The 22988-nt window shown below is 34.1% G+C and overlaps 1 protein-coding gene across 5 annotated transcripts in view; it reads left to right on the top strand.

Moving 5' to 3' along the window:
- Window positions 1-22988, top strand: part of GRIK2 (glutamate ionotropic receptor kainate type subunit 2) — a 590297-nt gene that overhangs the window by 211725 nt on the left and 355584 nt on the right. For all 5 annotated transcript variants that reach the window (XM_036248241.1, XM_036248245.1, XM_036248242.1 and 2 more), the window contains exons 2-3: window positions 7813-7980; window positions 11432-11689. In XM_036248241.1, coding sequence (XP_036104134.1) covers window positions 7813-7980; window positions 11432-11689 — 426 coding nt within the window. The remainder of the gene's footprint in view (window positions 1-7812; window positions 7981-11431; window positions 11690-22988) is intronic.

Raw genomic sequence — 22988 nt, 5'->3', positions numbered from 1 at the left:
TTAAAATAAGAAAGCACATTTACATGCCTGAGCACAACCAATCTTGGTGCCATGGGGCTATGTCATTATTTCCTGCAATTTGATTGTAGTTTGTGTACTGGCTTCTCTCTCACATTCTTTATCCTGGATTGTAATCAGCAGCTTTCTTTCTCCAAATGCTCAGTACAAGTTTGAGTTCAACTGACTATGGTAGGTGGAGGGGGAGGTATGCAAGGGTAGCTCTCATGCCTGCTACAGGTGACATCTGCAGTGTGAAACAGCAAGCAATCCCAGGAGAGTCCACAGACAAAATTTTATTGGTCAACTGTTTATATGCTTTTTAGTTTTACTTAAATATTGACAAAGGTGCTAATTTACATGTTGGATGAACTTACCTTTGTAACATTATAATGAAGAGCATTATTTTTTGCAGAAATATGGCTAAAAATACTGGAACCCGTCCTTTCATTAAATTAGAAATAACCATTGCTTCATGGCCCAAGGGAATCAAAAGCAAGTGAGCAGAGTGGTAGGTATCTCTCAGTGTGAAGTGGACATGGGTCACTGTTCCCCTCCTTTGGAAACTTATACCTTATTCCATGTGGTTTCCACACAATTCCCTTGTGGGAAGCTGTGACCCACTTACTCATTTTTCCATTGCGATGACAGTCATTTAGGTCACGTGTGTGTGTTTTTCCACTTGAACACACAGATAACTAAAATGAAATCCACCAATCTCACACAAAAAATCAATTTGGGAATGTTATAGACATATTTCATATGGGCGTAAAACTGTAAGAATCTGTTTAAGAAACTGAAAGTGCTTACCATTCAGAAATAGAAAACCCATGTGAATACAACCGGAATTTGAGGATAAAGAGAGGCAGTATTATGCAGCAGGAAACAGTACAGCACAGTGATGAAAAGATGGGGCCTGAATTGCGGTCTCCTGTTTTCTAACCCAGTACCTATCGCTTACTGACTTTATCACTGACTTTAGGCAATATACTCAGGTTGCTGGACTTACTCCAAGGTCTTGCTAAAGCAGAACACAATAGCCCCAGAAAAGCAAGTTATTTGGCCTAGGAGTTAAACTACCTTTTGAGAAAGTTGATCATAAAGGAAGACAGAAATTCTTAGGCTCAACAATGCAAGCAACTTAAATATCAGAGCTATATTTAGTATTAAATATATAAATTGTCATAACAGTGGAAAATACATTGAGGACAGAAAATGTAATTCAGATATATTTCTTGATGACTTTCTATTAGTGTTTGTAAAATATTTATTGCAACACTTGATATAGAGTATGCTCTCAATAAATGTTGAATGTTAGAAGCTTTCATCCTTCAGAGTGAGCGCAGGTGGAAACATGCTTCATACTGATTTGCCTTTCTTAAGCTTCAGATTGTAGGCGTGTACACTAGAATGTTTGAAAGTGATCTGGGTCTTAAATAACGTAAAGCAGAGACACAATTTAGCCAGATGGGGGTACGGGCCAGTGACGAATATCTATATATTGATGATATCAACCCTTTTCTTTTTTAACGTTTCTGTTTCATTAATATAATTAAATATATTTTCTCTCTCCCTTTAATCATGATTATGTGCTTGATTATGGATTTTTTGAATATTAAAGTTACATTCAATAATATTTCCCTTAGTTTTCTGCTTGTGTTATCAAATTTAGAAAAGCTCTAGCACTTTTATGCAAAAGTTTATGTGTGCGTGTGATTTGCTTTTTTAACTTTTATTATCTTATTGTTGTTAACCCTCACCCAAGGATATTTTTCCATTGATTTGTTTTAAGATAGAGTGGAAGGGAGAAAGGGAGAGAGAGAGAAATATCTATGTGTCCACATTGATCGGTTGCCTCCCCTAAAGCCCTGGGGCCAGGGATCGAATCTGCCACCCAGTTATGTGCCCTTGACTGGAAATCAAACCTCAATTCTTGGGTATGCAGGCCGATGCTCTAACCATTTAGCTAGACCTGTCAGGGCTGATTTGCTTTTTAAAAATTTTATCTTAGCCCTGGCCGGTTTGGCTCAGCAGTTAGAGCGTCAGTCCATGGACCGATGAGTTGTGGGTTTAATTCTGGCCAAGGGCACATACCTCAGTTGCAGTTCCTCGCCTGCCCTGGTCCGGTCCTGTTGGAGGCGGCCAATGTGGCTCTATCACATTGAAGTTTCTCTCTGTCTTTCTCTCTCCCTCCCTCCCACTCTATCTGATAATAAGTAGAAAAATATCCTCTGGTGTGGAATTAAAAATGAAAAAAATTTATCTTGCTTGGTTGGTGTGGCTCAGTGGATTGGGCATTGTCCCATGGACTGATAGTTCGGTTCGCGGTCAGGACACATGCCTGAGTTGTGGGCTCCATCCCCAGTGGGGGGGGGGGGGGCGTGCAAGGAGGCAGCCAATAGATGTTTTTTTTCTTAGATTGATGTTTCTATCTTTCTCTCCCTTCTTCTCTCTCTCTAAAAAATCAATAAAAAAATATTTTTAAAAAAGAATAACATAATCTTTCAACTAACCAAATTATGGCTTTTTAAAAATTTCTGTTGAATATTTGTTCTCTAGTACAATAATGTATGCTCTAGTCTTTACTTTCTTCTTTTTACTTACTTTGGATTTAATTTTCTATTTTTCCCCCCAGATATTGGAGATGGAATCATTGATGTTCAGTCTTTAAATTTCATATAAGCAGGGTTTAGATTTGCAGCCCACAAGTTTTCAATGCCAAATTTTTAGTTTTATTCAGCCCCCAAAAGAATTATAATTCCCATTTTGATTTCTTCCTTGACCCATGAATTAATTAGATGTGTATTCTTTAATTTCTAAATTTAACTATTTTCAAGTTTTTGTGTTTTTTTTCTGTTAATTGATTTCTAGCTTAATATCATGTTGTTCCGAGAACATACTCTGAATAATTTCAGTCCTTTTAAATGTGTTGAAGTTTGGAATGACTAACCTTATAATAATTTTGTTAAATAGACATTTATGAAAGAAAATGTTATTTTGTCATTTTGAGGTACGGATTTTATTTATCTATATTAATTAGGTCAAATATATTAAAGGTATATTTCAGATCTTCTAAGTTTGAACTATTTTTGCCTGCCTGTTCTACCAGCTACTGAGAGTGGTGTGTTAGGTTACCATTCTGATCTTCTCCTTGTAGTTTTGTCAATACCTTCACATTTTTTTTTTTTACTGAGTTATGCAGATTTTGAATTATGATATCATCCTGGTGTATTGGCCCCTATCTCCTTATGAATTGTGTACTTGATCTCTATTATTTTATTGTCTTCAAGCTTATTTTATCTAATATTAGAATAGTTTCACCAGCTTTTGTTTGGTTAATATGGTTTCAGACAAATTTTTGCCCATCTTTTCCCACATTTTTTACTATTTCTCCTGTAAGTAGCTAAGTTTTGTGCCTTTTCATTCTGTTTAATAATTTTAAACTTTATAATAGGCATTTATTCCATTTACTTTAATGTAATTACTGACACATTATTTTATACTTCCATTTATACCATCTTAATATCTTTTAGTTTTTACTTGTGTTCTTTTATTTAGATTTTCTTTTCATTTTGAACAAAACATTTTTTTATTATATCACTTCTCTATTACATTTTTTATCATATGCTGTTTCATTATTTGTTTCCTGCTTATCCTAGACATTAAAATGCATTCTTGGACTATTACAGTCCAAAATAATTATTACCTTTAGCTTTCTTCCAATACTGCTAGAACATTAACATCTTTTAATTCAATTTATGCATTTCTTGACTTTTACATTATTGTTATTATGTGCTTAAATTGTACATACATTATACACTTCATAATATGTTACTATTCTTGCTCTTTTAGCCAAAATTTATTGATATTCATGCACATATTTATCCTTTATTTTATACTTCATTCGTTTAAGTAAGGCAATAGTTGCCCCTGGAATCATTCTTTTGTCTAAAGAACTCTATTATTTAGTACTTGTAGTAGAGGGATGTTGGTGATAAGTTCTCAATTTTTTATTTTCATTGTTAAATAAATAATTTTTATTTCTAATTGCATTGATTAAATCTCCAGGACAATATTAAGAAAGAATGAATAATATAGACATCTTTATATTTTTTTCTGAATTTAATAATACTTCTTTTCTACTTTATTTTAAAATATGATATTTACTGTTAATGTATTTTTTATCTGAATAAAGTATCATACTTACTCTATTTGTTTTCTGAAAGTCAAGAATAATTAGTGAGATCTACCAAGTGTCTTTATAACAACTAATGTGGTGATTGCACTTTTATTAATGTTTGATCAATGTATATGTTGGATGTTTTTAAAACCTTCCAAATTTTTAAATAGAATTACAATATATATTTTGTTCTTTACCTAAGTTTAAGGTACCCACCTAACTTTTTTTTTTTTTAAAGTACTTCTTTAGTAGATTTTTACCCTCTCAGCTCATACCAGCACAGGGGTAGTGATCTCTTTTCTTGAGTTAATATGTTAGGAAGTGTTACAGATGTTACTGTGCCTAGAAAGCTTGTGTTATCCGGATGTTTATATTTTTATATTCAAAGTTTTAAACTCTGGCGTTGGATCAATAAAATTAATTATTCATGTTATTTAACTAATGTAGGAAATGGGTTTCCTAGAGCAATTACAAAGATTTCTTTCAATAAATATGTAAACTTAAAGTTGAATTTGAATTATTTACTTTGAAAAGAGTGAAAGACAGGAAAACTTTAACCCAGTACCATCAGAAATTGATCATTTCATCTTTATTTTGTATTTATACCACATAGAAACTCTGATTTGAACTGAATAAAGGACAAAATTCATTTTTTCATTTTATTTTGCTATTAAGAAACAATTTCAGATTGGGATTTTTATAATTGATTCTGTATTCCAGATTAACTTTAAGGAGTACTTTCCAATTGCTTGATTATTTTTCTGTTCCATATATAAGATGTTACATTTCCCTTTATATTATTAATATTAAGGTCATAATATCTAACATTTTAGGACGTTCTGTGTATTTGCCTGAATGACATTTTGAAGAAAACTACTATTTTGTAGTAGACTAGGCACAGGCTTTGAAGTCAGGCACCATCTGATTCTAATGCTGGCTGTCACTTGATAGTTGTATGCAATCTTTGACCAACACATTTTTTCCTGTAAAATAATATCACTTGGGATTATTTTGAAAATTAAGAGAAAGCTTAAACACTTATTGAGTGCGTTGTCTGTGGCAGCCACTCTACTAAATGCTACGTTATGAGATAACATTTAATCTGTATAATAACTCTATGCATTAGCCTCCATTATCATCCCTTTTTTCTTAGAGACAAAGAAACTCAGACTGGGGATTTAAGCAACTGACTAAAATGCACATGATAGCAAGTGGCAAAGCCAGAATGTAAACCTGTAATGGCTCTATAGTTCATGCTCATATACTCTCCCCCCCCCACATATATAAGAGTTCTAATTTGGTTCTTGACACACATTAGGCATGTAAATACTTTTTCTCCTTGTGCTTAGTGTAAATCACCAAAGATTTTAAATATATTCAGAGTACTACTTCACAATAAGTTGATTACTCTGGTAACTATACCATCAGTTTTGTTGAATAATTAAGAGAACTACTTCAAACTAATATGGTGTAAAATAATTTTGCTAATTCTTCCTGAATATAAATTTTTCTGATCACTGTGGTATTTGAGTCCCAATTCCTCATATTTAGAGGAATTGTTACCATACATAACTTTGTGCTAATTTATCATATGTAGTTTGCTCAAAGTATCGTCACCTGACTTTCACATATCACAGACTTTTGAAGAGGTATGAATTGCAAACTGTGGAAATGGCTTATTCAGGGAGTTGAATTTGTGAATGATCGTGCTGAGAGTAACATGGTGTGAAATTTGAAAGAGAGAAAGATAAATGCTCTCTTTTTCATTAAGTACTTGTACCCCAAGGACAGAGGTTGGAGGGTATCAGGTATCAGGTATCAGGCGCTACCTCTTTCATTCCATTCATCAAAGTAACAATAAGGAGGAGATTCTGTTGGAGGCAAAGGTTTCAGTTAGGTGACTTGTAACTGAAGAGAGAGAATTGATGTCAGGAAGAAAAAAGAATGAGACAAGAATGAGGGAACTGGACTGAGACATAGCTGAAAGGACGTGAGAAACGGAAAGGTCATGTTTCTATATTTTGTAGGCAGACTTAGTATTCACTTGTTAAAAGATTTCACCCTTTGGAAGATTTCACAAACATCAGGTACCTTCTAAAAAAACATTTAGAGTAAAACTAAGAGAGAAATGCTATTTTCTCTTTTCTTGCAAGATGATGGAATTTGCAGGTGAATAAGTATTTTGGCTTCTAATGCATTAAGTGCCGTAAAATTGTTCCAAAGAATTCTGATTTCTGAATTACTGTCGACAATTTAATATAATTTCCCAATGCCTAACTTTATAGCTTTATATCAATATGGAGGATTGATTGTTCTGGAACTATGTATAAAATTTTGAGGGATAATGTTCAGTTCTTAAGGCAAGGTCTGTACATACTTAGTCCCTAAAAAAAGCAGTTACTAAAGATGAAATTATGTTAAATCTTGGCAGTAATATCAAGACAATTCTACCAGTATGGATTTCTCTGAAAGAACACATCCCAAATATTTAGAGAGAAGGGGGGTATAGGGTGGGAAGAGATAAACAAAAGAATTTATAAACATATATGCATAACCAATGGACACAGACAACACTGCAGTGAAGGTGAGGGGGTGGAAGTGGAGAGGAGGGGGTCAATGGGGGTAAAAAGGAGGGACATCTGTACTACTTTCAACAATAAATATAAATTTTTAAAAAAGAACAAACTGTGTACATAAACAAATCACACACACACGGGCACACACATAAAGACAGGACATACAAATGGCTAAGAGACATATGAAGAAATGCTCAACATCACTAATCATCAGAGAGATGCAAATTAAAACAACAATGAGGTATCACCTCATACCTGTCAGAATGGCCGCCATCAACAAAGCATCAAACAACAAGTGTTGTTGGCGAGGGCGTGGAGAAAAAGGTCTCTAGTACACTGCTGGTGGGAATGCAGACTGGTGCAGCCACTGTGGAAAACAATATGGTGTTACCTCAAAAAATTAAAAATTGAACTTCCATTTGACCCAGTGATCCCGCTTCTAGGAATATACCCTAAGAAGCCTGAAACACCAATCAGAAAGAATATATGTACCACCATGTTTGTAGCAGCACTATTTACAATAGCTAAGATCTGGAAACAGCCCAAGTGTCCATCAGTATATGAATGGATAAAAAAGCAGTGGTACATATACACAGTGGAGTACTATGCAGCTGTAAGAAAGATCTCTTATCCTTTGAGATGGCATGGAGGGACCTGGAAAGTGTCATCCTAGGTGAAACAAGCCAAACAGAGAAAGACAAGTATCATATGATCTCACTTATTTGTGGAATATAATGAACATAACAGTCTGAGGAATGGGGTAGTCCCAGAGACATGGAAGTGGGGTACAGACTGACAATCCCCAGAAGAGGGGGTGGTGGGGAGAGATAAACTGCAGAACTTATATGCATGTATGCATGAACAATGTACATGGACAGCAGAGCTGGGGACAGGCCGAGGAGGGAGAGGGAGGGGCAGTCAGTGGGGGAAAAAGGAGAAACACATGTAACAAAAATAAATTAATTAATTAAATAAAAAAAGACATACATACATAGAAACAGAAAGTTTCAACATTTCGCTGTCTTGTAAGAACTGTGATTATTTTTTTCTGTTTGCCAGGTGGTATTTTTGAATATGTGGAATCTGGCCCAATGGGAGCTGAAGAACTTGCATTCAGATTTGCTGTGAACACTATCAACAGAAACAGAACCTTGTTGCCCAATACCACCCTAACCTATGATACCCAGAAGATAAACCTCTATGACAGTTTTGAAGCATCCAAGAAAGGTAACTGATAGATATTTAACATTATATTTTCTAGATTTCATATTTCCAGGTATTCTTAAGAGTTTTCTTAATTTCAAATATAATTAAGTTGTTAGGAATATTTTCATGAAAGGTTTTTTTCATTGTTGTTGTTTTGTTTTGCTTTTTTCAAAATGTACCTAAATTTATCAGGGAAGTAAAGTGATTATCTATTGCAAAAAAATAAAATAAAATTGCTTATAACAAGAAATGCAGTCAGATCTCTGATAGTGAAATTGCTTTTTCCCCCATCAAGCCTTTTGTTTTATTAATAAATTATTCTAAGTATGTATCTAAAATAAAAAAAAGATGTATCAATCGATTTTACCAAGTTGCAATGCATTCCTTTTTTTTTTTATTGATTTTAGAGTGAGAGAGGAAAGGAGAGGGAGAGAGAGATAGAAACATTGATGAGAGAGAACATCGACTGGCCGCCTGCTGCATGCCCCCCATTGGGGATCAGGTACACAACTTGGGCATGTGACCTGACCAGGAATCAAACCTGCAACCTCTCAGTGCCTGAGTTAACCTCTCAGTGCCTGGCCCAACCACTGACCCACACCAGTTGGGCAATACATTCTTACAATATATTTGCATTATTTGTCAATTCCATATTATTACTGTGGTCCCAATTTACTGTCTACCTTGCAAGTTCTATAGTCCCAAATGATCCCTAAGCTTCACTGGAACATTTTGAACAAGTTAATTTATGTATAATTGATGCCCGTTTTTAACCACTTGATATTCTTTCTTATAACTGAAAATAAATGACTAATAATAAAAATTGGATTTTATGAAAAATAATTAGAATACTTTATTAATTTTGTTTTATTATTTATGTTGTAAAACTGTGTTTTAAATTATGAGAATAGAAAAATACTTTTGTGGCTTATGAATTTAATGTTTATATATGAAAGAAAGTAATAGACAAACTATTATCAAGGCATTCATTTAACCAAACAAGAGCAAATGTGTTTTGAGAAATGTTTTTACATTCTTAGTTTGTCTAAGTGATTTGATTTGGGTGATTTGTTTTTGCTGTTGTTGTTGTTGTTTTGGGGTTTTGTTTTGTTTTTTTGGTGTAGTTAGCATTCATGTAACAAAAATTAAATTTCATAATATTGATTTTCTCCAAAATATCGGCTTGCAAGCATTTGTTCTAATTTCTTATTTTTAAAACAGTGTTTGCTTTTCTGTAATGCTAATATTGTTTTATTAGCTACCTTACACTGAGGGAAATGTACATAATTATTTATAATTCTAACTTGGTGCAGGTTTCTTTCTAAGCTCATTAATATTAATGAAAATGATAAGGTACAATATTTCTTGAGATGAAAGAATTCTTCTTTCCCCCAGCTATGTAGTGTTTATCAAAGCCTATATTCTGCCTGCCCTTTGAATTCATATCTTTATGAATAAAAATAAGTTTTCATATTTCAGAACCATGTCAGGGTGATGAAAGGTTTTAAAGGCTGAAAAACAAGGGTAAAGGTTATTGCAAAATACATTTATGATGATAATTGCAAAATAAGTCATTAACTGGAAGATAAGTGCATTTGATTAGTGACATAGTTCATGATTATTTCCATTAGGAAGAAGAAGCTCTGTCTCCATTGAAATTATTTAGAACAAAGAGTATGGAATATGAGTACAGTATAAATAATGTATTAATAGATTTCTTAATGTATTTCAAAGGAGCAACATTAAAAAAAAAGGACTAGAATGTTTTAACAACAAACAGGTTACTATCCTGAGAATAACTCTAGCAAAATTATGAGATGTTAAATTTATTTGGTTTCCAAATTTTAAAATAAATGTATAAACTTTGTCATCCATTGAGAATCAAATTCATTACTTGACTTTGAGAAGAAGCTAGGAAAAGCTCAAATACATGTCTGAGTGGCTTTATTTGTGACATGTTGAAAGGGTGAATGTCATAGTTTGGATCTTATCTTGTGAAGCTCTTGCACAGCAAATGTGTAAAAGGATAATATGAGGGAGATATCTGATACTGTTTTTTAACATCATTGGAGACTCATTAAAACATATGTGTTGCCAAGGACATTAGTGATTAATTATAAAATAATTATTTGGGGCATTCTTAAAATGTTTTAAAATTATTTTTCCTTGGCAAAGAGTAACAAAAAATTAAATGTTTACATTTTCCTATGCTATATGGTCTTATACTTTTAATAGGTAGTATGATTTTTTCAACTAACATTTACTTAATTATTAAATATCTCTATGCTTAGGAATCCAACCATTCCATGGTATTTTATGCAGCAAATATTCTGAAAGAAAATGTCAAAACATTTTACACATCAAAATCATAAACTATTTTTTTGAAAGATTGGGTCTGAACACCCAATTGATGGCTAAATTCCAATAACAATTCTCCTTAATTCTGTTAAAATATTTGTAGGGACGGGCCCCTTAGAGCAGACAACTCCATTTTTGGATGTTTCTTATTTGCTTTTAAATTTAATTTAAATTGCATCAAAATTTATTAGAAGCTTCTAACCTTTTCCAGCCAAATGAAACAAACTTAAGCATCTTTCACAGGCTAGATATTCAAATATTTAAAGATGGTTTTATGTTTCCAATAATTATTCACTTTCTAGGCCCAAATTCACCTCACTGCATTTTAAAGTATTTCAAGTCCTGACATAATATATTTGTTCTCATCTGAAATTTTCGAGGTTGTTCATGCTTATCTTGATTATTCTAATTATTATTGATATGAATAAAATTTTCTAGGAATAAATATAAGCTTTAAAGAAAAAAAATTGAGAATAATATAAAAGACTTAAAGTATCCAAAAGCTAAATAAAGATGATTAAATACTTATCTAAATGACTTTGATGTTCTCGCTACCCAAATAAATTAATCCATATAAAATCAACCTTTTTGAGCCATATCAGGTTTTGTATGGGTGGATGTATGCATAGCTTGACTATATCATCAGATTTAAGCAAATGCTTAGCTGTATGTGGACATAGTTTTTTGGATGGGAAGGGAGTCCAAATTGGTTCTTATTAAAAAATTGAAATTTTAGAGAATGGCCAGTAAATTTGGGAAGGAAAACTATCTCCCAACTCCCTTATAAGAACTATTCTTTCAAAATGAATATTCCCCTCTTGAATTCTAGAACAGTCCTCCTCTGTCTCCGGACCTCTCTCCTTCCCTTGACATGGTTTGTAAGATTATCTGTACACTGAGATGCAGATGTGTGGGTCAATGAATTTAATTCTCTTCTAAAAAAATGAGAATATTTAGAGTTAGGCAAAATGTAAAATTACCTAAATGTAGATGTTGTACTAATAAACAAATATTTCTTCAGGATAATTCCTTTGGGTTTAAAATAATAATGTGGTAATATTGGCACACTGGTATCTCTCCTCTCATTATTGACAGACTTCTGTCTCCTCTTCAGCCTGTGACCAGCTGTCTCTTGGGGTGGCTGCCATCTTCGGGCCTTCACACAGCTCTTCAGCAAATGCTGTGCAGTCCATCTGCAATGCTCTGGGGGTTCCCCACATACAGACCCGCTGGAAACACCAGGTGTCGGACAACAAAGACTCCTTCTACGTCAGTCTCTACCCAGACTTCTCTTCCCTCAGCCGTGCCATTTTGGACTTGGTGCAGTTCTTCAAGTGGAAAACTGTCACGGTTGTATATGATGACAGCACTGGTAAGAAAAATCAGTAGCCTTCGAGGCTATGTTTTAAATATCAATAATTTTTCTGAAAATTACTCAAGATTTTTACTGCACTTTTTTTTAAATTGAGGAATAGAAATTCATTTGGCATCAAACATCAACACTAACTTCACACATACAAAAAAATAAGAAGCAGTTAAATCATATACTTCTTTTATATTTGCAAAAGCACTTTTTTTCTATGAAGGATCAGTTAGTTAAGCTGTAATTTGGGGTGAAAGATGGAGGTAGTGTGAAATACAATATTGAAATATTTATTCCAAGAATACTTCTGCTAGGTTCAAGATAATTACTCAACTTAAACCTCATGACTAGCTTTCAGTGAAAATTATGAAGAAATCCAAAATTTTGCCTTTACATTTTCTCTAGCTGTTTAGGTGTAGAGAATGTTTATGAACAGTAATCACCTTTATCTGTTAACATGTTAAAGTTTGAAAAGTTTTCTGCTAAAAATTTAAACAATATAATATTCATTGAAATACTCAGAGTTTTGGGAAATGTTTATGTGTAGACACATTTTTAGGGACATAAAATTAAATTTAATTAGTGGTATTGATTGGTATCTTTAATAAATATTTTCTGTGTTTCTTGTTTTAATATACACTATTTTATGCATGAATGGTAAGCTTGAGTTATGAATTAAAAACAAGTTCAATAGATAAATATAAGATAGTAAGCAGTAAAAATAAAGTATTAATTTCTTACAGTTATATTGTTGAAGTAAATACATACAGTTTTGGTTATTATTTAGTGATAAGGAATTTCATGGTAAGATTCTCATGAGTGGTCTAAATAGTGCTCTTTAAATTAGAATTTTACAGTATTTTATTCTAAGACCTTTCACTATACCTGATGTTTACAAATTGGTCCACATATGTTATAGATGGTTATATGTAGAAATATATAAATATGAATACATATGCATTATGAATCCTTGAGTTATTTACTTTTCATTTTCTTTGAAATAGTGCAGGTAAATGCTGCCCAAATATCACACACTCTCGTATATACATGCACATACACATTATCTACACACACACATATACACATACTTATACATACGTATATATGGATGTTGTACATGTGTTATTTTGTATTTATTCCTTATTATCTTAAAATTTCTCATAGTAGAAAGAAAATGCAGGATTCCCCTCAGACACCAAAATTTGTGGATGCTTATGTCCCTTCTATAAAATGGGATAGTATTTGCATATAAGCTGGGCACATCCTTCTGTATATATTCAATCATTTAGGTTACTTACAACATCTAATACAATGTACATGCTATGTCAGTAGTTTTTATACTGTATGATTTAGGGAATAATGACTAGAAAAAAAGTACATGTTCTTTAGAACTACAACCATTATAGGCCTGGCTACATAGTACACAATGTCAACAGCAATGTTTCCTTCGGACCCACACTTGTCTGAATTCAGGGATGCAGGACCTGTGAATACAGAGGACTGACTATACCCCATTTCTTCACTATTGTGTGTGTGTGACATTTTTGTTTCATACATGTGGCTTTTGAGTGATTGAACTGATTCTAAGAAAACAGAAGATTCCCTTTGAAATGTATTCATAAGTATATAGAAGTAAATTTCTTTTGTCTTTTTGAATATGTTTAAAAGTATCAAGGTTGAATTTTAATGATAGAATTTAACAGAAAGAATTTTTAAACTTCCAAGTGAACAACATGACTAGTTGATCCTGTGGGAGGAAATCTGATAATAGCTAGGACTGTGAACTGAAATGGGAAAAAAAACCAGCACATATCCAACAAGATAAACATTGTTGACTCCATTATGGACTAAATGTATCTGCTGTTTACTGCAGGACACACTGTGCCATTTTATTTATGTTTCCTTCTTCCCGTTCCAGATTCACTTATTATGTATGCCATTTCTCCCATTTATATTCATTTCCATTTTGTTGTGTTGTCCAGTTTGATGCATGATAATTATACTTCCATCCAGTCTTTGTTCCCACCCCCAAAACAGATGGGATGATAGATGAAATATACTGCTGGAGTAGGAGAAATTCTTAGAATGATGTTAACAGGAGCTGTTTATTTTTTATGATAATTAGCATTTGTTGTTGTCATGGATGATTGCTTTTAAACACCCTGAAAGTCTGTTATAGCTCTGAATGATGTCCAAAAATGATAGAAAAGAATTGGCTTCAGAAACAAAGCTGTGTTTCTGTCAGTCACTTTGGAACATATGATTCATTTTAAATATAAACTAAAAATAAGTTGGATAGCTGTCAGCTTATAAGCAATTCCAGGATAAGTTGTGAATATTTGCTTTAAAATCCCTGTTTCATCTTTGTTTATAGATCAGCAGTCCATTAACAAAGAACTCTGGACTAGTAAACAAGTCTGGAATTTTATTCCCAGTCTTGCTACTAAATTACTGGTACAACTTTGGAAACAAGAAGAAGGGAATGGAAATGACTACAGAAAAGAGTTTTAATGCACTAGACATTGTGGTCATTGCTATTATATAAATGATTTCACTTAATCTTCAAAGGAATTTTATAAGTCCTAAACAAAACATGTTATTGCCCTGCCATGTCTGCTTACTCCAGTGACCGGCTCTTCTGTCCACCAGCACCTCAGGGCAGAAATCTAATATCTTCCTTGATTCCTTCCTTTCCTTGACCCCACAGTCAGGCTCTGACGGTTGTTGATGCTACACCTCTATGACATCTCAAGTCTGTTAGTGCCTTTCATCCTCTTTACCACGTCTCGGGTCACCTCTCACCAGGGTTAGCACTAACAGCCTTCTTACTGGTCTTCCTACTTCAAGTCTGCATCTGCTAATCCAGTTTCCACACTGCAGCTTGAGTAATTTAAAAATATATATAATTCTGGCCCAGCTGGTGTGGCTCAGTAATTGAACATCGACTCATGCACCAAGAGGCCACTGATTTGACTCCCGATTAGAGCACATGCCCAGGTTGTGGGCCCAATCTTCAGTGGGGGGCATGCATGAGGTGGCCAATTGATGTTCTCTTTCATCAGTGTTTCTCTCTCTAAAGTCAATAAATAAAAAAAATAAAATAAAAAAATACAATTCTGACCCATTGTCCTATTAATAGTTTCTCATTGCTCTAAGAATAAAGTCAATTTTTTATGTCTTATAAAACCTTATATGATCTAGTCCCTGTACCTCTCCAATGACTTCTGAGTTGAAATCCTTTGCTAATGTCTTTCCAATTGAGCCATTAAACTTTTTTCAGTTGCTGAAAATACTAGTCTGTCCACCTGAAAAGCTCTCATTCTGGCCCCCACTCCCACCTACCCATCACATGCACACACAATTGTACACATGCATTAGTACATACATGCTCACACGTATCGTCTGGCTTAGATGTCACAAAGAAATGCTGCCCTTACCCCACCTCCCAACATGAAATAGGAGTCCCCCAACATATCCCCACAGCACCATATGGTACTCAACTCTCCCCCATGAGAATATGCATCACATTATGAATGACTTTTCTTGGCTGTACTATCTACTAAAACAAATACATATCTGAGTAAAATGGACCCTAAAGCTGCTCACAGTTCTATCATCAACTCCTAGAAGTTGCCTGACTCATAAATATGCCTTAATAAATATTTAAGAAATGAATGCATAAAGAGGTATTATTATATCCATTGTTTAGACAAAGAAACAACACTGGATTAAGTTATCTGCCCAAAGTCAATTTAGGTTTAGGTTTTTTTTTTTTTTTTTTTTTTAATTCCTCACCCAAAGATATGTTTTTGTTTGTTTGTTTTTAATTGATTTTAGAGAGAGAGGAAGGGGGAGAGTGAGAGATAGACATCCATTGGTTGCACAGCCTAGGTATATGCCCTGACTAGGAATGCAACTGACAACCTTTTGGAGTATGGAATAACACTCCACCCACTGAGCCATGTGGCCTGGGCTAGATTTGGCAGTTGTTTAGTACTTGCCATTGAGTAAAGAGATTCAACAATAATTTTCAGATACATAGATATGATTTCCTCTATTATTTCAAACATTAAAAATAAAAGAAAGCTAGAGTGAATTTGGCTTATATGCTATTTCAACTATAACTTAACATATATTTACTCATTTAATTATTTGAGCAATCACCAAGCATCTTTTGTACAAGAGCTGCTATGTTAGCCACAAAGGATGATTTTACAGATAAAACTTGGACACTCTCCATGGGCTCAGAGTAGGGTGTGAGGGTGGGGGCAAGAACATGTGAGCAGGACATAATTATGGTGTGGCAAGTGCAGGTAGAGACAAGAAAACAATATTGTGTCGACAGATGAGAGGAAGATTTTCAGGCTGCTTAGAGAAGGCAGAGGAAGAGTTCTGGTGAAGGTGACATTATCATGACGTTATCATCAGGTTACAAGTAGGAACACTTCAACTAAGGAGGGGGGCTGAAGAAAGCAACACATGAAGATGTGAGGATGCCTGAGGAAGCCAGTTTGTCAGGGAACTGCATTTCATTATGACTGAAGATCAGAAACAATGAAGATAAGGAACGATGAGGGAGAATTTATAAAAGGCCAGGATAGGAGAAATCACAAAAAATTCTCTTTTAGCCTTTCCTCCTCCCCTAACTTCCCCCCTGGAATCTGCATGGTTGTAGCGGTACCTGTTATGTCTGTGTGACATGACCTTGATTTCCAAGCCACCATTGGGTGTCTCAGGGTTGGGCATGTACCCCTTCAGTTCACTTCCTAAGACATCAGAAAAGGACATAGAGAGAGGGACACTGGGTGGCCTGGACTGTCATGGTTACTATGATCTTTGATATCAAAACATTCACTGTGGATTGAAATTCTGGTTCTGTTGTGTGATTTTCAGCAAGTTACTCAACTTTAAAACCCCGAGTTGACACATTTGTAAATGAAGATAATACATGCTTCAGGAAATTATAGTCATGACTTGTTAACTATGTATAATGTGTCATTGAGCCCACATAGTAGGAGCTTAAAATTCACAATACAAATGCCATGGGCCATGTATAATTTATTCTTTACCCTGTATGAAAAAGGAATTGTTATTAACCTCCTATTTTTTGATATGGGAAAATTTAGATGGAACAAGTTGAGATAAATTGCCCAAGGTTACATAACCAATAAATGATGGATCTGGGTTTTGACCCTAGGCTGTCAACTCCAGAATCCACTTTGTTAAATCTTATGATATATTGTTAGTTGTTATACTTTTATTTGATTCATTTGTTGTCATTGTTTTAAAAAAGAGAGACAAGATCAGAATTATTTTTGGCAAAGGCTCTCTGACTATAGTGTGAAGAATGTGTTGGGGCTACTGAGATATGGTGGTGGGGGAGGGGACAAGATCAAAATACCAGAGCATTTCTGAATTAGTCAATCTGAAAAAAGATTGACAGTCTCACTTACGGAGGTGTTTGTTTGTTTTTGTTTTTTTTTAATCCTCACCGGAGGATATTCTCCTGTTTATCTTCTGATAGAGTGGAAGAGAGGGAGGGAGAGAAAGAGAGAAACATGGATATGAGAGAGACACATCGACTGGTTGCTTCCCACATGGCCCTGACTAGGGCAGGGGATGAACTGCAAACGAGATACCTGCCCTTGGCCAGAATCGAAACCACAACTCTTTGGTCCGTGGGCCAGTGCTCTAACTACTGAGACAAACTGGCCTGGGCTCACTTAGGGAAGTTTTGATGAAGTGATGTTAAGGTAGAGAATTCTTGGAAGATTTAGGAGATACAGATTGTAAGATTTAGTAAGTAAGTAAGGGCAGGGAGTGATGGAGACAGAATATAAGAACGACTATGTTTCTGGTCTGGTATACTAATCACTGCACGTTTACCTGAAAGGAGAAAACAATAAAATGGGATTTGGGAGTTGTATAGTAAATCTGGTTCTTAACACATTAAGTTTGAAGTAGCTATGAAATATTCCCTGGAATCATTCAGTGGTGTTAGAGGTATTAGTATATCTTGAAAACTAGGAATTTAGTATGGGAATATTTATTATGCTTCCACTAGCATTTTTCTCTGATCTACATTTGGACTATTTTTTGTCATATGAGGAAATGAAGAAAGCTGACCAAAAACCCCCGCAGGATCAAGGAAGGAAGTTTAGTTATGTTAGTGAGTCATGGTGATGTATATAAACATGAAAATAAGTGAAGAGAGAGAATGTACATTTTTAAAATTAATGATGAAAAATAAGTCATTTCTTTAGATATATAATATTCAACAAGTAAAGAAAATGATTAATTTTTATTATATGAATAGAGAAAAAAGACAAGGGCCTGTATCCTCAGCAAAAGTAGAAATGTTTTCTTTACTATCTTTATTAACTTGAATGAAGTATATTTATTTACTATGTTCTGTGCGTACCTTTGGGGTTAGCAAATAAAATAAAGTTTAATTAATAATAACATTTTAATTTATTATATCTTGGACCTAGGTTTAAATAGGAAAAATAAACTAATTCAATAGAGTAAGTTAATATAAAAATATATTTTCCTACAAGACAAGAATTTTTGAATAATATAACAATTTTTGTATTGCAAAACAGATAACTAAATAATTTCAATTTTATTTTAGTGAGTGGAGTAATTTAGATCTAACATGGTTATATGTTGTACGTTCTAAGAACAAAGCTTCAAGTTCTCTAATTCCAAGTGCAAATACCATTAGTAAGTATGAGTTAAACCTAATTATCTGATATAGTTGATTATATAGCTTGGTATACTAGTATTTCCGCAAAGTAGATTTTGCTTGAAAATAATTTATTTATTTCTTTTAAGCAAACATAAAAATTATTTGAAATATTATTACTTGGGTTCAGAATACATGAGAGTGAATATTTTAAACACTCATAGAACCAATTATTTCTCTAAGTTTTAAAATCTTTAAATATCTGCTAACCCTAAAAAAACAAAATAACATTTCTAACCTATAGCAATCACACAGTTCATATTACTCTCTCTAGTGAAATAAATACATATGTAGGTCTAAACAAAAGCAAGAGTGGATCTTGTAACAGACTTTAATGATTAATAATATATTTATTGGAAAAGAAAAAAAAATTATAAAGTGATAGTAGTTCCCTGGGGAAGATCAAGCATGGTCACTGTTCCTAAACTTAAATCTGTAACATAGTGTTATGAGCCCCTTGGTAGCTACTTTTCCCTTAGCCTTCCAGTTCTTGTCTGTCACCCTCTCTGAGCAGCGTAGGGGAGGCTTAGGACTTATATTGTCTTTCTGATGTATGTCAAAATTTTGACTACCCCATTCTTCAGGGGAAAAATAAAGCTCTCCTGTTTTGGCTTCGGTGCCATCATCCTCTCTTTATTACCTCCTTCTTTTCAGCCATTAATTCTCATTTTTATACTCTTGTAGTCTTTATTTTTTTCCTGGTACTTAAAAGCTGCTGTTTGTCAAGACTCCAGTCCCAGTCTTCTTGTTTTCTGTTTATTCATCTCACTCTCCCTAAAGAGTGAGGTAAACAAGTAGACTCATGAGTTTCTACTTGTTTAGTAGAAACTAACCCATACCTTCCTCTTGCCATGTAATCATGTGCTACTTAATGATAGGGATATGTTTTCAGAAATGTGTTGTTACATGATTTCATCACTACGTGAACATCATAGAGTGCACTTAAACCTAGATGCTATACCTACTGCATTACCTAGGCTGTATGGTACGGCATTGTCATATATGTGATCTGTCATCAACCAAAACATTGTTTATAGTGCATGTCTGTATGTTGTAGACTCACTGATCTACAACTTCTACATTTTCTCTGCCCAGCTCCATACTCACAGATCTAGCTACTCATTAGTCACCTTTATACGGATGTCTCAATGCACATCTAACCCAACAAAAACCAAATGTATTATCAGTACCTCAAAACTTTCTTTTTCTCTTGGATTTCCCTCATTATTGCTTTACCCAGCTAGATCCCTGGTGATAATTATAGATTTTTGTCTTTCTTTCATTCCTTATTTTCAATTGATCACTTAATGCTTCTCATTTTTATTGCACATCTTTCAAATTTAGCTCTAGTCTCTATTTTAGCGGTTCTCAACCTGTGGTTCGCAACCAAACAACCTTTTCCATAAGGGTCACCTAAGACATAACAGTAGCAAAATTACTACTGAAGTAGCAACAAAAATAATTTTATGGTTGGGGGTCATCACAACATGAGGAACTGTATTAAAGGGTTGCAGCATTAGGAAGGTTGAGAACCACTGCTCTATTTCCTCTACCTTTGTTAACATCCTTATCATTTACCACCTGACCATGTTCTGCCCGCTGCCTTATTTAAGTTCATCCATCTGATGCAGACAAAACTGTCTTTTTAAAAATGATAGTCTGCCCACATCAGTTTCAGGCTTAAAGCTGTCTGATGGCTCCTCAGTTTTAGAAGGAGTGCTAATTCCTCAACATGACACAAGCAGCATCCGTCATTGGCACGCTCATGCCTCTCTGATTTTACTTTCCTGGTATTTCTTTTCTCAATATGTGTGCTACACCTTTCCTTGTATAATTGCAGTTCTCCCTTTCCAATCATGCGCTGCTATTGCAAAGCCTCTTTTGCTGTGCAGAAATTGTGCACCCTGCCTGGCCTGCCCTTTCCCTTTGGTGATTCACCACCTTCCGGGTGCACCCTAAAATAGTTTTACAAAGTATAAATGTGAAATTACCTTCTCTGACTCCTACTTATGTGAGTTGATAATTCTATTATTTGTGTGTATGATGCAAGAGTTCATTTAGTTGGTAAAATAATTCATTATGAGTTCTGTAGTAAAGCTTATTTTTATCATACTCATCTAACCCATTTACCAAGGGTAATGCTTTCCTGGGCAGGAGAGGTCTAATTATTTTATAATATTTTAAAATATGTTATATATATATATATATATATATATAGAGAGAGAGAGAGAGAGAGAGAGAGAGAGAGAGGAAGAGATAGAAACACTGATGAGAAATATCGATTGGCTGCCTCCTGCACGCCCCCTACTGGGGATTGGGCCGCAACCTGGAAATGTGACCCAGGAATCGAATCAGCAACTACTTAGTAAAGGGGTCAGTGCTCAGCCACTAAACCATAGTGGTTGGGCTCTTAATTTATTTTATAATTAATTCATCATCTATTTATTTACTTTAACAAATTTTGTTATTTACTCCACAAATAATTATCAAACATTTACTATGTATTAGCACTGTTCTAGGCCCTGGAGAAACAAGAGTTAACAAAATAGACAAAAATTCTATGCCTATGGGAGTTCACATTCTAGTTTGGATGGTAAACAATAACAAAATTAATATGTATACTAGATAGTATCAAATGCAGAGTGTTATAAAGATAAATAAAGCAAGGGAGGTATATAGAGAGTACAAGGGAGCAAACTTAACAGTGCAATATTAAATGCAGTTGTCAGAACTGACTTTATTTACAAGGTGCCACTTGAGCCAAGATGTGAATGAGCTGAGGGAATTTGCCATGGGCATATCTGAAGAAAGAGTGTTTCAGAGGAAACTCAAGAAGAAAAAAAGTAACTAGGGGAGACAGTGATAAAGAATTTCGAGGAAGGGAGTTTGTTTCATTGGTTTTTAGTTTGCAGAAGGGGTTTGGGGAAACTGAAAACAAGATTTTGGTGACATTGTTTACATGTGTGTGTATGCTTATGTATGTGAATATGTGCATATATGATTATATACATATATGTTCCCTTATTGTCTTGCCAGCAGTAATATAATTTGTTTAAAAATAACTCAGTGTAGAGACTTTTCTGCAAAGAAGTCCATTTTTATATGAGTTACTTAGTAATAATTATAATCCATACCACCAAGCCCTTAAAATGTGGCAGAATTAATTGTAAACTACAATAAGACTTTAGGTAAAGAAGAAGAGAAATGAGTCTAATATATCTCTATTCTGCAAGATGTAATAGATTATTTATCAGATACTCAATTTAAAAATATTGATTCTGTTGCATTAAAACCTTGGTTAGATGCTCCTGGTATATCAGGTTAACACATTATCTTCTAAAGCATTTTTCTCTAGCCTACTCAACACTATGCAAATGTTTATCTTGTTTTAAATGTAAGGTATGTAAAGTGTATTTGGTGACAAAATTATCTAGAATCTAAAGTTTTGAGAAGGCAAGAAAGGGTTAACACTCAAATTCTAGACAGACTAGTTATCCATGAGATGATATTTACTCTGATAGTTTTTCAGTGACTCAAAAAACAACTCAAGAAATACATTTCTTTTGTATAAATGCATTAAATCCGTCCTAGATCTGTCCTGTGATAAACAGACCCTTGACTAGCAAAAGTTAATGATGATACAAAGTCTGATAGCTTTCCTTTCCCCTATACCTAATGACCAAAGATGTTATTTTACTATTCATAAACACCTGTATTTCTGTAAATCCAATCACCTTTCTTTTAATAAAACAAAATTTATGATATAACAAATATTAAAATTAAAATCCAAAGCACTGTTTTTTTAACTGGAATCAGTAATGCAATTTTCTGGGTTACCGTTGAAACTAGAGATTCCTTGGCCAACTCCTGTGATTCAGTAACTCTGGGTTTATACCCAAAGACTTGCAACTGGATGAGGCATTAGTGTTTACCAATATCTGACTATCTCTACTTCTAGACCTCAGCAAATTGCAGTTCCCTAATCCTCACATGTAGGTGTGGCCACATGGATTGCTTTAGTTGATGAAATGTGAGCAGTAGTGTTGCTCATTTCCTGGTAAAGGCACTTAATTACCTGGCACTAATTCTCCAGCTTACTCATTCTCTGCCAGAGCAATTGTGTTATACATTCAAAGCATCATAAAATGCTGAGCCAGAATATTGAAGATAGCAGCCCTGGAGAATTATTTTGATCTATAGCAGACCTTGCTTTTATGAGACATACAATTTTGTACTGTTAAATCACTGTGATTTGGGGATTGATTTTTCCTACAACATAGCCCAGTCTAGTAGTTTTCAAACTACATTGTACGATAAAATAACTACGAAAACTTGTTAAACAAACCTTACTGCTCTTACTCCTGACTTCTGATTTAGTAAGTAGAGAATGTGGCCTGAGACTTTTTCTTTCTAATATGTTGCTGAATGATTATCATGCTGTTAGTGTAGCAACCACATTTTCAGAACCACTGATCCATCTGATCTTGAATAATATGCAAATTATTATATATTAAGAAATAATTCTTTGCAAATAAAACATGTTGGTAGAATAAACAAAGGCAT

This window comes from Molossus molossus, unplaced genomic scaffold, assembly GCF_014108415.1.
Source record: "Molossus molossus isolate mMolMol1 unplaced genomic scaffold, mMolMol1.p scaffold_m16_p_8, whole genome shotgun sequence".
In the NCBI taxonomy this organism is placed as follows: Eukaryota; Metazoa; Chordata; class Mammalia; order Chiroptera; family Molossidae; genus Molossus; species Molossus molossus.
The sequence above is the reverse complement of the archived record's forward strand: the minus strand, read 5'-3'. Positions and strand labels throughout refer to the sequence as shown.